The sequence below is a fragment of the Taudactylus pleione genome, unplaced genomic scaffold, assembly GCF_031769625.1.
Source record: "Taudactylus pleione unplaced genomic scaffold, aTauple2 ptg001564l, whole genome shotgun sequence".
NCBI classification, from domain to species: Eukaryota; Metazoa; Chordata; class Amphibia; order Anura; family Myobatrachidae; genus Taudactylus; species Taudactylus pleione.
In genome coordinates, this window is record NW_028285961.1 from 528,336 (window position 1) to 542,263 (window position 13,928).

Consider the following 13,928-nt stretch of genomic DNA (forward strand, 5'->3'; position numbering starts at 1 on the left):
ACTGAGACACCATCAGTAACATGGAGTACCATCACATCCTCACACACACTTACACAGGCTCTGACCTTACTCAGGAATTACTAACCTCATCACACACAGTGATTACACAAGACTGAGATACCATCAGTAACATGGAGTACCATCACAGCCTCACACACACTTACACAGGCTCTGACCTTACTCAGGAATTACTAACCTCATCACACACAGTGACTACACAAGACTGAGAGACCATCAGTAACATGGAGTACCATCACATCCTCACACACACTTACACAGGCTCTGACCTTTCTCAGGAATTACTAACCTCATCACACACAGTGATTACACAAGACTGAGATACCATCAGTAACATGGAGTACCATCACAGCCTCACACACACTTACACAGGCTCTGACCTTACTCAGGAATTACTAACCTCATCACACACAGTGACTACACAAGACTGAGAGACCATCAGTAACATGGAGTACCATCACATCCTCACACACACTTACACAGGCTCTGACCTTTCTCAGGAATTACTAACCTCATCACACACAGTGATTACACAAGACTGAGATACCATCAGTAACATGGAGTACCATCACATCCTCACACACACTTACACAGGCTCTGAGCTTACTCAGGAATTACTAACCTCATCACACACAGTAACTACACAAGACTGAGACACCATCAGTAACATGGAGTACCATCACATCCTCACACACACTTACACAGGCTCTGACCTTACTCAGGAATTACTAACCTCATCACACACAGTAACTACACAAGACTGAGAAACCATCAGTAACATGGAGTACCATCACATCCTCACACACACTTACACAGGCTCTGACCTTACTCAGGAATAACTAACCTCATCACACACAGTGATTACACAACACTGAGATACCATCAGTAACATGGAGTACCATCACATCCTCACACACACTTACACAGGCTCTGACCTTACTCAGGAATTACTATCCTCATCACACACAGTGACTACACAAGACTGAGACACCATCAGTAACATGGAGTACCATCACATCCTCACACACACTTACACAGGCTCTGACCTTACTCAGGAATTACTAACCTCATCACACACAGTGATTACACAAGACTGAGATACCATCAGTAACATGGAGTACCATCACATCCTCACACACACTTACACAGGCTCTGAGCTTACTCAGGAATTACTAACCTCATCACACACAGTGATTACACAAGACTGAGACACCATCAGTAACATGGAGTACCATCACATCCTCACACACACTTACACAGGCTCTGAGCTTACTCAGGAATTACTAACCTCATCACACACAGTGATTACACAAGACTGAGACACCATCAGTAACATGGAGTACCATCACAGCCTCACACACACTTACACAGGCTCTGAGCTTACTCAGGAATTACTAACTTCATCGCGTATGGCATCGCAGTGGCAATTATGCACGCCCCTGCAATGGCGTAAAAATGCACTGACACTCCTGCGTTTCTACGGCCACCCCCTCGTCACCACCCACAAACGGCACTTCCTGTCAATCACTCTGCGTTGGGTCTGTGTAGTCACTGCGATCTCAGCCCCGATAGCAGTGGCCGGCTCACGCACTGCGATGCATACGCCTGCGCAGAACGCAACAATTGGCCAATTGGATGCGTAATCACAGTTGAAATCTGACATTAATCAGGCCCAATAATCTATCATTAGCCCCACCCACACCGCTTCCTCCATCACTTATTCCCATGCTCCACCGCTTCCTCCATCACTTCTTATTCCCATGCTCCACTGCTTCCTCCATCACTCCTTATTCCCATGCTCCACTGCTTCCTCCATCACTCCTTATTCCCATGCTCCACTGCTTCCTCCATCACTTCTTATTCCCATGCTCCACTGCTTCCTCCATCACTCCTTATTCCCAAACTCCACTGCTTCCTCCATCACTCCTTATTCCCAAACTCCACTGCTTCCGTCATCACTCCCTATTCTCACGCTCCACTGCTTCCCCCATCACTCCTTAGTCCCATGCTCCACTGCTTCCCCCATCACTCCTTAGTCCCATGCTCCACTGCTTCCTCCATCACTCCTTATGTATATGCTCCACTGCTTCCTCCATCACTCCTTATTCCCACGCTCCACTGCTTCCTCCATCACTCCTTATTCCCATGCTCCACTGCTTCCTCCATCACTCCTTATTCCCATGCTCCACTGCTTCCTCCATCACTCCTTAATTCCATGCTCCACTGCTTCCTCCATCACTCCTTACTCCCATGCTCCACTGCTTCCTCCATCACTCCTTACTCCCATGCTCCACTGCTTCCTCCATCACTCCTTACTCCCATGCTCCACTGCTTCCTCCATCACTCTTACTCCCAAACTCCACTGCTTACTCCATCACTCCTTATTCCCAAACTCCACTGCTTCCTCCATCACTCCTTATTCCCAAACTCTACTGCTTCCTCCATCACTTCTTAATCCCATGCTCCACTGCTTCCTCCATCACTCTTACTCCCATGCTCCACCGCTTCCTCCATCACTCCTTATTCCCATGCTCCACTGCTTCCTCCATCACTCTTACTCCCAAACTCCACTGCTTACTCCATCACTCCTTATTCCCAAACTCCACTGCTTCCTCCATCACTCCTTATTCCCAAACTCTACTGCTTCCTCCATCACTTCTTAATCCCATGCTCCACTGCTTCCTCCATCACTCTTACTCCCATGCTCCACCGCTTCCTCCATCACTCCTTATTCCCAAACTCCACGGCTTCCTCCATCACTCCTTATTCCCATGCTCCACTGCTTCCTCCAACACTCCTTACTCCCATTCTCCACTGCTTCCTCCATCACTCCTTATTCCTACCCCCCACTGCTCCCTCCATCACTCCTTATTCCCATGCTCCACTGCTTCCTCCATCACTCCTTATTTATATGCTCCACTGCTTCCTCCATCACTCCTTATTCCCATGCTCCACTGCTTCCTCCATCACTCCTTATTCCCATGCTCCACTGCTTCCTCCATCACTCCTTATTCCCATGCTCCACTGCTTCCTCCATCACTCCTTATTCCCATGCTCCACTGCTTCCTCCATCACTCCTTATTCCCACCCCAACTGCTTCCTCCATCACTCCTTATTCCCATCCTCTGCTTCCTCCAACACTCCTTATTCCCAATCCTTAACCATTCCTCCATCACTCCTTATTTTCACCCACACTGCTTCCTCCATCACTCCTTATTTCCATCTTCCACTGCTTCCTTCATCACTCTTTATTTCCACCACCCCCTAAGCCTTCCTCCAGCACTTACTCTACGTCCTCCCCCACTGCTTCCCAGAAACACTTCTCTCCCCATTGCTTCCAGTGTTACTGCTCCCTTACACCCACATGTTCCCGTAATCACTTCCTCTACCCCCCACTACTTCTCCATCACTTCTAATTCCCAGCACCCAACATCTCCCATCACATCTCTCCACCCCCACTGCTTGCCAGCATCACATCTCTCCACCCCCACTGCTTCCCAGCATCACATCTCTCCACCCCCACTGCTTGCCAGCATCACATCTCTCCACCCCCACTGCTTCCCAGCATCACATCTCTCCACCTCAACTGCTTGCCAGCATCACATCTCTCCACCCCCACTGCTTCCCAGCATCACATTTCCCCACCCCCACTGCTTCCCATCATCACATCTCCCCACCCCCACTGCTTCCCAGCATCACATCTCCTCACCCCCACTGCTACCCATCATCACATCTCCTCACCCCCACTGCTTCCCATCATCACATCTCCTCACCCCCACTGCTTCCCATCATCACATCTCCTCACCCCCACTGCTTCCCAGCATCACATCTCCTCACCCCCACTGCTTCCCATCATCACATCTCCTTACCCCCACTGCTTCCCAGCATCACATCTCCTTACCCCCACTGCTTCCCAGCATCACATTTCCCCACCCCCACTGCTTCCCATCATCACATCTCCCCACCCCCACTGCTTCCCAGCATCACATCTCCTCACCCCCACTGCTTCCCATCATCACATCTCCTCACCCCCACTGCTTCCCATCATCACATCTCCTCACCCCCACTGCTTCCCAGCATCACATTTCCCCACCCCCACTGCTTCCCATCATCACATCTCCCCACCCCCACTGCTTCCCATCATCACATCTCCTCACCCCCACTGCTTCCCATCATGCTTCTCCTCACCCCCCACTGCTTCCCATCATCACATCTCCTTACTCCCACTGCTTCCCATCATCACATCTCCTTACCCCCACTGCTTCCCATCATGCTTCCCCCACTGCTTCCCAGCATCACATTTCCCCACCCCCACTGCTTCCCAGCATCACATCTCCTCACCCCCCACTGCTTCCCATCATCACATCTCCTCACCCCCACTGCTTCCCAGCATCACATCTCCTCACCCCCACTGCTTCCCAGCATCACATCTCCCCACCCCCACTGCTTCCCAGCATCACATCTCCTCACCCCCACTGCTTCCCATCATCACATCTCCTCACCCCCACTGCTTCCCATCATCACATCTCCCCACCCCCACTGCTTCCCAGCATCACATCTCCCCACCCCCCCACTGCTTCCCATCATCACATCTCCTCACCCCCACTGCTTCCCATCATCACATCTCCTCACCCCCCACTGCTTCCCATCATCACATCTCCTTACCCCCACTGCTTCCCATCATCACATCTCCTTACCCCCACTGCTTCCCATCACATCTCCTTACCCCCACTGCTTCCCATCATCACATCTCCTCACCCCCACTGCTTCCCATCATCACATCTCCTCACCCCCACTGCTTCCCATCATCACATCTCCTCACCCCCACTGCTTCCCATCATCACATCTCCTCACCCCCACTGCTTCCCATCATCACATCTCCTCACCCCCACTGCTTCCCAGCATCACATCTCCCCACCCCCACTGCTTCCCATCATCACATCTCCTCACCCCCACTGCTTCCCATCATCACATCTCCCCATCCCCACTGCTTCCCATCATCACATCTCCTCACCCCCACTGCTTCCCATCATCACATCTCCTTACCCCCACTGCTTCCCATCATCACATCTCCTCACCCCCACTGCTTCCCATCATCACATCTCCTCACCCCCACTGCTTCCCATCATCACATCTCCTCACCCCCACTGCTTCCCATCATCACATCTCCCCACCCCCACTGCTTCCCAGCATCACATCTCCTCACCCCAAACTGCTTCCCATCATTACATCTCCCCATCCCCACTGCTTCCTAGCATCACATCTCCTCACCCCCACTGCTTCCCAGCATCACATCTCCTCACCCCCACTGCTTCCCAGCATCACATCTCCTCACCCCCCACTGCCTCCCATCATCACATCTCCTCACCCCCACTGCTTCCCATCATCACATCTCCTCACCCCCACTGCCTCCCATCATCACATCTCCTCACCCCCACTGCCTCCCATCATCACATCTCCTCACCCCCACTGCCTCCCATCATCACATCTCCTCACCCCCACTGCTTCCCATCATCACATCTCCTCACCCCCACTGCTTCCCATCATCACATCTCCTCACCCCCACTGCTTCCCATCATCACATCTCCTCACCCCCACTGCTTCCCATCATCACATCTCCTCACCCCCACTGCTTCCCATCATCACATCTCCTCACCCCCACTGCTTCCCATCATCACATCTCCTCACCCCCACTGCTTCCCATCATCACATCTCCTCACCCCACACTGCTTTACGGAATCACTCCTTATTCCCAAACCCCTCACCATCTTCACACATACACTTCCCGGCATCACCGCCCCCCCACTTCCTCCATTGACTCCAGTCCTCATGGATAAACCATCAGTGTCAGTCACTCCTGTATACCCTGCAATACTCACTGGTTCCCTCGTGCAGAACATTATACAGAGATCCGTACGGCATCCAGTGTGTGATGAGCACAGGGTGAGGGGCCGGTGGGGACTGACAAGCACCCAGAACTGGGAGGACATTGGGATGAGAAAATATCCTGTGTAGGACGAGACAATAAAAGAGATGAGAGGAATGATAGACCTGGAATAATGTACCAATGTGATCAGATGGGTGCTTATAGCACGTGCAGGCAGTGTGTAGGTAAACCAGTGTAATGCACAGATGTTTATGAAATACCATTTAGGGCATTATATATTCATATAGGAAAATCATTATGCATTAAACAATACTTTAGGGAAGACCTCTGTATATATTTGTAATCTGTGAAACATCCACATCCCCTGTAAACCTGGAACCCAGATTAAGTTGGGCCTTGCCTAGGTTTATAACTCAGCTGCTAATTCTGCACTGTGGCAGATGGATAGCCCCCCATGGCCTGGCCGTTATATCTTCCGTCTCCTCAGAAATAATACTCTGTGCGGCCTCCACCTTCCAGGGGCGCACAAATCGCATGACCTGTGCTCATCCTCATCAGCTTCAGACATCGCTGCTCTTGTAGCTATAACTTACAGTCCTGCAGCCCCTGTGCCAATTAGACCCCTGGCTACTTCGCTCAGCGGTGGTCATGTGAGCGGTATTACTATGCTCAGCGGTGGTCATGTGAGCGGTATTACTATGCTCAGCGGTGGTCATGTGAGCGGTATTACTATGCTCAGCGGTGGTCATGTGAGCGGTACTACTATGCTCAGCGGTGGTCATGTGAGCGGTACTACTATGCTCAGCGGTGGTCATGTGAGCGGTATTACTATGCTCAGCGGTGGTCATGTGAGCGGTATTACTATGCTCAGCGGTGGTCATGTGAGCAGTACTACTATGCTCAGCGGTGGTCATGTGAGTGGTATTACTATGCTCAGTAGTGGTCATGTGAGCAGTACTACTATGCTCAGCGGTGGTCATGTCAGTGGTATTACTATGCTCAGCGGTGGTCATTTGAGCAGTACTACTATGCTCAGCGGTGGTCATGTCAGTGGTATTACTATGCTCAGCGGTGGTCATGTCAGTGGTATTACTATGCTCAGCAGTGGTCATGTGAGCGGTATTACTATGCTCAGCGGTGGTCATGTCAGTGGGATTACTATGCTTAGCGGTGGTCATGTGAGCAGTACTACTATGCTCAGCGGTGGTCATGTGAGCGGTATTACTATGCTCAGCGGTGGTCATGTGAGTGGTATTACTATGCTCAGCGGTGGTCATGTGAGTGGTATTACTATGCTCAGCGGTGGTCATGTGAGTGGTATTACTATGCTCAGCGGTGGTCATGTGAGTGGTATTACTATGCTCAGCGGTGGTCATGTGAGTGGTATTACTATGCTCAGCGGTGGTCATGTGAGTGGTATTACTATGCTCAGCGGTGGTCATGTGAGCGGTATTACTATGCTCAGCGGTGGTCATGTGAGCGGTATTACTATGCTCAGCGGTGGTCATGTGAGTAGTATTACTATGCTCAGCGGTGGTCATGTGAGTAGCATTATGCTCAGAGTAGGACACATGTGTGAAAGTAAATATACACAATGCTGCAAAGTGAATGAACAGAAGAGAAATGTAAATCTAATCAGTATTTGGTGTGACAGCATCAATTCTTCTAGGTACACTTGTACAAAGTCAGGGATTTTGTAGGATTCTAACCAATCACACCAAGCAGTAATGTATGCTAAGCACATAATAGCTGGACCTGGCGTTATATTACACCGGACATCACTTAGCCCATTCCTTATAGATTACCGCTGCCTAATTCCCTCACATGTCCTACAGGTGAGATTAGGTGCAATAGGTCCCGGCCCTGCCGAGCGCATGATGATAACTTACCTATTACCTGCATAACCTATCTAGTATAATAATATAACAAAATATATATGTACAAAAGGTTTAGGCCTTATACACTCCATGTAGACCTTTGCGTATTCGATTAGAAATGGCATTTGCCGTAATTCCAGCTGCACGGAGTAAGGCGAGAACGTCTTTGTTTTCTGTAGCTAATTGAAAGATAAAATACGATGTCACATTATGATGTTCCTGGTTATTTGGGCTAGAGATGGGCCTAGCTAGTTTGTTGCTCATAGCGCGCCATTCAGGCCTCTTGTGTCACACCATGGAACATTACGTGATGGCTGTACTGTGGCGTACCGTGGTATTCTACAACGAAAGATAAGCCATGGCATGTAATACACTGCTTAACCACTAGGTGGCGAGTGCTCCACTGATAATATTTGTACTGCGGTGGGATGCTGAGAGAAATGATTTCAGTTCAGTAGAGTTCTTAAAAGTTTTAAAAGTACTTAAAAATATTGAACCTCTTTCTGAAAAACTTGCCCCGTTATGTGTACAATACAATGTCTACTGTATAGCAGAAATGCCAAATGGTGGGATGTCGAGAGAAATGTCTTGAGTCCAAGGTCACATGAGTGCTGTGTGACTCGGTAGCGCTGAGCGTCTTTTATGCGTCTTTTCACCCAAAAATGCGTCTTATTAGCACAAACAGCTTCTGCTGATTAAAATGATATGCAGCATGCCTATGTTCTGTAAGCCAGTATGGGTGTATCTGCAAGCAAATCACTATGTTACAGTGTTACAGTCACTGATACTGTAAGATAGCGTTTCCCGTGCAGATACACCTGCACTGGCTCACAGAATATAGGCATGCTGCATATCATTTTACTCAGCAGAAGCTGCTTGTGCTATCAATTCGAAGTCGCATAAAAGACGCTCGATTTAAAACCTAAAAAGGAAAAAAAAAAAAAACCTGCCCTTCCATGATTTGAACTCAGGAAACCCAAGGTGCAAGGTGCACACCTTAACCACTAGCCGACACACACCAGCCATGTTGAGAGCTGCACCTGTCGTGTATGTGATGTGAAGTGTACGAATTAAACTAGGCAATGTGTATAATGTCAATAGTGGGCAGTGTTATAGTCGCTGATGCTGTAACGTAACGTTTCACGTGCAGATACACCCAAACTGGCTCACAGAACATAGGCATGCTGCATACAATTTTAATCAGCAGAAGCTGCTTGTGCTATCAATTCGCATCGCTGTGTGATTCAGATGTATTTGAAGGTAATAAGTCTCATAAAAGACGCTCGGACTACCGAGTCATGCCTTATTAATACAGTACATGTAAACGCATTCATCACGTCTCAGTGAAAGCTGTACATGCCTGTGACCCCTGTCTGAGCCCATGAGACATATATATATATATATATATACATACATAATATAATTTTTTTTTTTTTTAACAGTACGGGACTCACACACATACTGTACTGTTGTTATTTAATACTTTATTACACATTCTTCTACAGCCCTGATGATTCAATGACTGAAACGCTATACTATAGTGTACCCAATCACAGCTTCTGTCAGCCAATCATCGGGCGGTGATACAGAATTAGTCATTGGAACACTGACGCATGTGCTGTGTAGTTTAGGAAAAGTGACACCTGGTGGACAAAAACTTGTATTACACGATAGGACTTTTTTCCAGTGCTACGCTACGTTCCATTACGAAACATTCTGTATGGCGCGACTCAAGGCTACTGTGTGGCACGAGATGCATGGCGCGCTGCATGGCGCACTACATGGCTGTACGGAGCAGACTAGCTGGGCACATCTGTAGTTTGCGGATATCAGCAGCAGGCGTTGTGACCTTGGGTCTACTGAGTAAAGATTCTTTGTTATCTCATTAAGCTGAAGCCAGGAGGAATTGGCGCTAAGTGATGGGAAACATTTAGGAATGATGATTCTTAAGGACAATTAAAGATTAATGCAACAGCTAATATTATAGATGATTCAGATAAACATTATATGTGGCATTTGTCAAATTAATCAATACAAGTCATTATAATCAGAATAATCAATATATAAGAGAAAATATGATTTGAATTAGAAGCTTTTTGTTCTAAGAGTAGATTGATGCGAGATTGGGAATTGCTGGTAGCAGACAAAATACTCCTTTTACGCCGACCTAAAAATCGCAGATTGATGCGCATCAACCCGGGATTTTTTGTCAGTGTAAAGGGATCTACCCGGGGATCCAACTCGGGCATTTTGCAGGGTTGGCCACGGGTCGTTCCCGTGCCACCCGCAGTGTAAACAGTGCGATCCGGGTCACAAATTTTTCCGCATGGCTCCCGCTTGGCCGGCTACAATGGAGGGTGGAGATGATGTAATCTCCAAGCGTCAACTGCAATGCCAGAAGAGCCGGTCACTGCAGAGCCAGCTCCGGTGTGAACGCCGCCAACTCGGTAATATCCTGGGTCGGCGATGCAACATGAAAGTGTTCTGTGCCGGGTCTGATCCGGATTGGAACAGTGTTCCAGCTCCCGGATCAAACCCAGCACTATGGTGTAAAAATGAGAGATACCTTTGTTATCTCTCTTTCTACGAAGTCCATATGGTCCACAGGGAGACCTTGGGGGGTACAGGCATGGCAGAATCATCCGGGCACCATGCAGTTAATTTTTTTATTCCCAGGATGCACTGGGTCCTCCTCTATACCCCACCCCTGGGCCAGAGGCACATCAGTTCGTAACAAGCTAAAGGCCGGAGGATAAAGAGAGAAGAAAGTCTGGAACACACAAGAATCACATTCTCACAAAGAAGGAGATGGAAAATCGGTGACCAGAGCGAAGCCCATCTGAAGCGCAGGTGAGTAAGGGTGGGTGCCCTGTGGACCCTATGGACTTCAAAGAACGAGAGAGAACAAAGGTAAGTTCTTATCGTATCTCTCATTTTCTTCTTCAGGGTCTATAGGCTCCACAAGGAGACCTTGGGGATGCCCCAGAGCAGTTCCATTTAAGGGTGGGGATGCTCCTGTGCAGAAAGGAGAATCCGTTGCCCAAAGAAAGCATCCTCAGAGGCAAAAGGTATCAAATGCATTATACCTTGGAAAGGTCTGGACAGAAGACCACGCGGCCGCCGTACAAAGCTGTACAGCCGAGGCACCACGGTGAGCTTCCCACGAGTGACCTACAGGCAGAGTAGAATGAGCAGTAACAGAAGGCGGTACAGAATGCCCTTCGTAAGTGTAAGCGTCAGAGATCGTCATACGAATCCATCTAGCCAATGTCCGTTTATTGGCTGGCCATCCCTGCTTGTGGAATCCATAGAGGACAATAAAGGAGTCCGACTTCCGAAGGGAACTCATACGGACCACATAAATCCCGAGGGCACGTACCACATCCAATGGTTTACACGATCCCAGCATTGTGTTAACCATAGAGCCAGAAAAACCCTTGGACCCTAGGAGGGATGTCTCAAGAGCCACGCCATCAAAGACAGAATGACCCCGGTCCAGGCTAAAGCAAGGACCTTGAGACAACAGGTCCGAATGCTGAAGCAACAGCAACGGAGTGTCAATGGAGAGACTCTGAAGATCTGAGTACCAGTGACGTCTGGGCCATGCTGGAGCCACCAGCAGGACAGTGCCTCCTTCCCGTTTGAACTTTCGAAGAACTCAAGGAAGAAGGGAGATTGGAGGGAACAGGTACGCAAACTGGAAGGTCCACTTGACTGACAGAGCGTTTACCAAGAGAGCATTGGTGTCTTTTGTCCTGGACCCGTTTCACACTGCAGTTTGTGATTGTGTCTGAAGGCCCCACTTGTCCACTAGGAGCTGAAACACTTCTTGGTGAAGAGACGATTACCCGGGATGCACGTCGTGACGGCTGAGGAAGTCCGCTTCCCAATTGAGAACTCCTGGAATGAACACTGCCGATATGGCTGGGAGATGAGCTTCCGCCCATGTCCGGATGCGTAACACCTCTGTCATTGCCGCCTGACTTAGAGTTGCTCCTCGATGGTTGAAGTAAGCCACGTCGTGGCGTTGGCTGACTGAACTTGCACGGGCTTTCCGCAAAGTATGAGCATGGCTTGTTGCAGGGCCCTGAAATGAGTGTGGACCTGTCACTGCGCCCCAACCCCAGAGACTTGCGTCAGTCGTCAGTAGGACGAAGTCCGGAATCCAAAAGGGGCGCCCCCTGGTGAGGTGGCCCGTCTGCAGCCTAAAAGCAAGAGACAGACGCACCTCTGGAGAGAGCACCATCGTTTGTGCCTATATCCAATGGGGTAATCCGTCCCACCTGGAGGAGGATCAATTTCTGTAGAGGCCGGGAATGAAACTGGGCATACTACACCATGTCGAAAGTCGATACCATGAAACCCAGTAACTAAATTGCTGAGTGGAAGGACACTCGGTGACTGTGTAGGCATCTGCGGACTCACATCTGCAAAGTGGAGATCTTTTCCGCAGCCAGAAAGATCTGCTACTGTTGTGAAACCAACAGAGCTCCCAGATGGAGCATCCTTTGAGATGGAATCAGGGAGGACTACTTCCAATTGATAAAGCACCCGTGCGTCAGCTGTAGGTGGTGGTGGTGGTGAATACGTCTGAAGAACTTGCCAACAGTAAAAAGTCGTCCAGGTAGGGTAACAGGCGGAACCCCTGCAGCCGCAGATGGGCTGCCATTACCGCCATAATGTTGGTAAATACCTGAGGTACAGTAGAGACCAAACAGTAGAGCCCAAAACTGGAAATGTTGTTGCAGAACCGCAAACCTGAGAAAACACTGGTGAGTCGAAGTAATTGGGATATGCAAGTATGCATCCTGAATATCCAGTGACACCATAAAATCCCCAGGATCCATAGCCACTATAATTGAGCGTCAGGTTTCCATCCTGAACCGAGGTACCCTGAGGAATTTGTTCAGGGACTTGAGACTGAGGATAGGCCGATGGGATCCGTTCGGTCTTTGAACCAGAAAGAGATTGGAATAATAACCCATTCCCATCTGGTGCAACTGGACAGGTACTATGACTCCTGCTTGAAGCAAGGAGTGTACGGCCTTCTGTTTGATTGAAGGCCTGTGCAGAAAGGAGGTCTTCTGCGAAAGGAGAGGGCGAACCCGTGAGAAACCACTTCCCTTACCCAGGTGTCAGCGGTGGTCTGACACCAACCATGGGTGAACTGAAGAAGTCTGCCTCCCACCCTGGGATCCCCCAAAGGGAGGCCCGTCCCGTTAGGCGGAGGGTTTATACTCGGACTTGGAAACAGGACGTCTTGTACTCCAGGCCTGTTTCTTGATTTTGACAGCCTTTCTGGAAGCTGAAGGCCTGACCTGTGGGTTAACCTTGAGGACGTAAGGATCGAAAGGAAGAGGTGCAAGGCTTCGCTGAAGCCGCAGCCGAAGGCAGAAACGTAGAATTAACCACTGCCAATGTGTCCACAATCCTGTCCATGTCAGGACCAAACAATACTTCCCCATGTATGGCGAGCATGGTAGGTGGAATCAGCATTTGCCCTTCAAGAATGTAACCACAGGAAACGGCGATCAGACACAGCTGCAGCCGAGACACTGGAAGTCAGAAGACTGATATCCAGAGCAGCCTCCCCAATATAAGAGGCTGCATCTCTAATGTTACCAACCAAAGTCATCTGAGCCCCAGAAGCATTTGAGGGAAGGGTATATAGACTTCCGGGAAACCTCCACCTTCCTAACCTTCAGGGAAGAAATGGAAGGCGTAGGTAACGTAGCACTTGTAAGTAACTGTCTTACATGTGAATCCACTGCAGGGGATTTCGTGCAATGAACATCAGGAAATGGATAACACGCAGTCAAACATCTCTGAGCTTGATACCTCTTACCAGGCGTTCGCAATCAACAAAATGATCCGATAAAGTGAATTACGCATAAGTAGTCCTATATCTGTACAAACAGAGCCTGCTTGAACAGAGGAGCTGGTTTGTCATCCTCTATTAGGCTCTGACAGTCCACACCAAGGCAGGAATAGTAACCCCAAACCAAGTCTCCATCTCCAGTGGAGGGGACTCAGGGTTAGTGACATCCGCAATCTCTCTCTGACATCTCAGACTCTGAGAGCTGTTTGGACTGTGATGACCCCATAGGAAGCCTAGATGACTTAGCGGCTTTCTCCTCCTGCAACAA

The 13,928-nt window shown here is 49.2% G+C and overlaps 1 protein-coding gene across 1 annotated transcript in view; it reads right to left on the reverse strand.

Moving 5' to 3' along the window:
* ILK (integrin linked kinase) overlaps positions 1 to 13,928 on the reverse strand; it is a 104,371-nt gene that overhangs the window by 12,129 nt on the left and 78,314 nt on the right. The window contains exon 9 of the mRNA XM_088464030.1: positions 5,898 to 6,025. Coding sequence (XP_088320156.1) covers positions 5,898 to 6,025 — 128 coding nt within the window. The remainder of the gene's footprint in view (positions 1 to 5,897; positions 6,026 to 13,928) is intronic.